Here is a 3,270-nt window from a genome sequence, read left to right as displayed (position 1 = left end):
TATATATTAATTATATATAATAATTTTTATCGTGTTGGTGTTAATATTAACACATAGATTTAACAATATACGATGTCTGTATATAATTCTCACCAATGTGGATTTTTAACTTCTATTTGTATCAACACCATCATGGGATTTAAAATCCATGGTAGATGTGTTAAATCCACATCATATTGATGTTAATATTAACACTAGTATACACTGAATTATATAGACATTGTTAAACACCGATATTTTCTAAAGTATATAAACATTAGTTACGATTAGTTGTTGGTGACGTAATAGATAGATCTGAGCATCAGCACAAAAAAGCTATTTTTATATTGGCGCGCGAGAAATCGGCCTACATTGCAAATCGATTTAGGATTATCGGACGTGATTTAACGATGCGTTGTCGCATAACAATTAATAAATTTACATGATAAATAATCAGGAACAAGATTTAACTGGATTATTATACAAAAACATCGGTCGGCAATACCTAATTGAATGTATTTTATAAAACGACTGAACTTATTTTGCTGATAATACTCATTCTTGCAATGCAATTCTCGACTTCCATGATACAATAAAAAGCATTAGTTTTCTAAGTGAATATTGAAATTTTTCCAAGTATTCTGTTGAAAAAATTGTACTTATGTAATATTCTCGCGATGCGATATGCATAATAATTAACTAAGCGTTAAATAACTACTTTCGAAAATATAAGACTTATACGTCCTCGTTTTTCAGATTTTGAGAAAGTCGTCGTCAAGCAAGAACGTCCAGACGATGCGGAAATTCGTGAATTGGCTGCCAAAATGGTGGAAGCACACAAGGCGAAAATGCTGGCGAACATGCCAGCAGTACAACAACAACAACAACAACAACAGCAGAGGCAGCAGTGTCTTATACCGCAGCCTAATCTTCCCGGTATTCTTGGATATCTGCACAAACGACCAACTGATGGATCGTCCGCTCCGAAATCGTCGACCGGTGGTTTGGAAAGTAAAGTGCCGACGCCGGACGACGACAGCCAGCGGGGACGATTCGGTTGGACGAGCTTCGACGAATGTCACATACCTTATATATTTCGCTCCGGTGAAAAGTATTGCGCCGTACGCATCCTAGAATCTAAGCTTCTCAACAAGTACCTGAGTTTTCTTCATTCGGACATCTATAGTTGCACATGTATAAGAAGTTATTACATTACGGAGGCCGAGAGCAAGTTGTTTAACGAGATTAACACCAAGCACTGCGAGAATCAATTCGGGAGGGACGTGTTTACGTGTAAGGATCTGGTGGTGCGTTTATCGGACGCCAAGGAATTTTATACATTTCTCGATGTGTGTTATACCAAACTAACCGCCGGTACCAATCCGAACGTGACAAGCGGACGCAAAGCGGAGAAATGTGGTTTCATACGAATAAACAAAGAGTCTGTAGTACCTTATACAGTAAAGGATAGTTTGCAATATGTGCCGCTGTTTTATTTCGAGGGCGAGACGGAAAATCTCAAGCTAAAAGCGGAAAAGCTTGAGGGCTGGGATTTATCATATTTGAAATTTTGCTGCAAAGTACAGGGTATACGTAATGAACTGTTTGCGAGTGAAACGTGTTCGGTAATCAGTTTGAGTGACATTAAGAGTTACTTTCCACCGGGTACCGGCTTCGAGGACTACTGGCCGACCAAAGTTATGGACTCACAGTTATTGGTGAACAGCAACGGAAGTGGTACCGGTGGTGGATGGACAAAACAGCCACCTACACCGCCGGCAACTAAACCTCCCTCTGTGCAAAGCGCGAATAAAGTGGCACCATCTCTAAACACGCGTACCGTACCGATGCCTAATATGATGCCACGGGGGACTGTCGCGAGTACGGCACCGCAGATGCCGCGAATAGGACAGCCGAGGCCTGTAGTGACGCACCCCGCGCATTCCTCCCCATCGGGACTTCCCACCGGTAGATCAAATATGCCGGTAGTGTCGCAGCCTATGCTGAATACCGTTCAAGGTGTGGTTAACGGCCATTGGTCAGGCCTCGTTGGTGGTCAACCTACCTTTCAAACGGCACTCAATCCTCAGGCCAGCATTATACGAGCGACTTTGAACAATGTGATGCACAACGTAAGCTAATTTCCTTGTATTATAAACATGGTTGCTACCTTTCGGTTAGTATTATTAGAAATCGATGACTCTTCTACTGGACATGTTGCTAAACTGTTGAAACTCGATAATCACTGCCGAGATCGTTATTTTCTTCTCGTACAGTATTCTTCATCCAAGAGACGTCCTGGAAATAGTGTAGGGACATCTTTTAGAACATTTCTTAGATTACATTCGGGGAGCGCTATTAGTATTCATTCTATCTTCATTATCCATTAACTGTGAGATAAGGATAGTATTATACAGATGGCGCTGATAGTGCGCTTCTCGAATTGGACATCTATATGAATGGTTTAAAAAAAAAAAAGAAAAAGAAACTTAACAAATTTAGTAAATATTTTGCTATTTCGAAAGAAAAATCCTGAAGAGAAGCTCAACAAAATTTTAAGCGGTAATCGAAAATTTTTTCCGTCACTTGAAGAGCCGGAGATTCATTCAAAAAATTTCATTCGAAAAGAGAGGTGGCAATCATGATTATAAATTATAATATGTGATGTCCGCGATGCTTTGATAATTTTTGTAGTTCAGTGTTTATATCGTATATCGTATACCAGACAAAATGTACAGTTTTTTATTTTTAGCCACAGATGACAACTGCTCCCAAAAGCTATTCTCAACAGTCTAGAAGTAGAGGGAGCAGTAGTGGAGCAGCAGCTCAGTATCCTGGGGTATATTCGACAACAAGTATGCAAGGGGTTGCTCAAGTCCAACCACCTCCTCTTATACGAGCAACTGTTCACTCCAATCAACCGAATCTCGGGTAAGTATCAATAGAATTTTCTAAAAATTTTTGATATAGCTTAGTACGTATATACACATGTGTTGTAAGCTCACAAAATTTTATTTAATTTAAATAATTTATTTATTTTAAATAATTTAAAAGATATTTTTGTTTTTCTTTTATCAATGGTTTTTTGGCAACTTTTTATACCGTACGCTTGCTTACAAAGCAAACCAATTAGCATGTACATATTAGAATGTACATATTATTCAATAAAATTATTGCACCTATTTATTTTGTATTGTGTATGGTATCGTTTATCGTTAAAAAATTAAAAATCGTATGCTGCGAAAGATAATTTTCATTTAAAAAAAAAAGATAAATAAATGTTTTCCTTCT

General features: G+C 38.1%; 1 protein-coding gene across 4 annotated transcripts in view; it reads left to right on the top strand.

Annotated features, from left to right (window-relative positions):
• The window catches only part of LOC108692282, a 22,058-nt gene that overhangs the window by 13,855 nt on the left and 4,933 nt on the right, over nucleotides 1–3,270 (top strand). For all 4 annotated transcript variants that reach the window (XM_018200469.1, XM_018200471.1, XM_018200472.1 and 1 more), the window contains 2 exons: nucleotides 736–2,111; nucleotides 2,732–2,910. In XM_018200469.1, coding sequence (XP_018055958.1) covers nucleotides 736–2,111; nucleotides 2,732–2,910 — 1,555 coding nt within the window. The remainder of the gene's footprint in view (nucleotides 1–735; nucleotides 2,112–2,731; nucleotides 2,911–3,270) is intronic.

This window comes from Atta colombica, unplaced genomic scaffold (assembly GCF_001594045.1).
Source record: "Atta colombica isolate Treedump-2 unplaced genomic scaffold, Acol1.0 scaffold68, whole genome shotgun sequence".
NCBI lineage: Eukaryota > Metazoa > Arthropoda > Insecta > Hymenoptera > Formicidae > Atta > Atta colombica.
The sequence above is the reverse complement of the archived record's forward strand: the minus strand, read 5'-3'. Positions and strand labels throughout refer to the sequence as shown.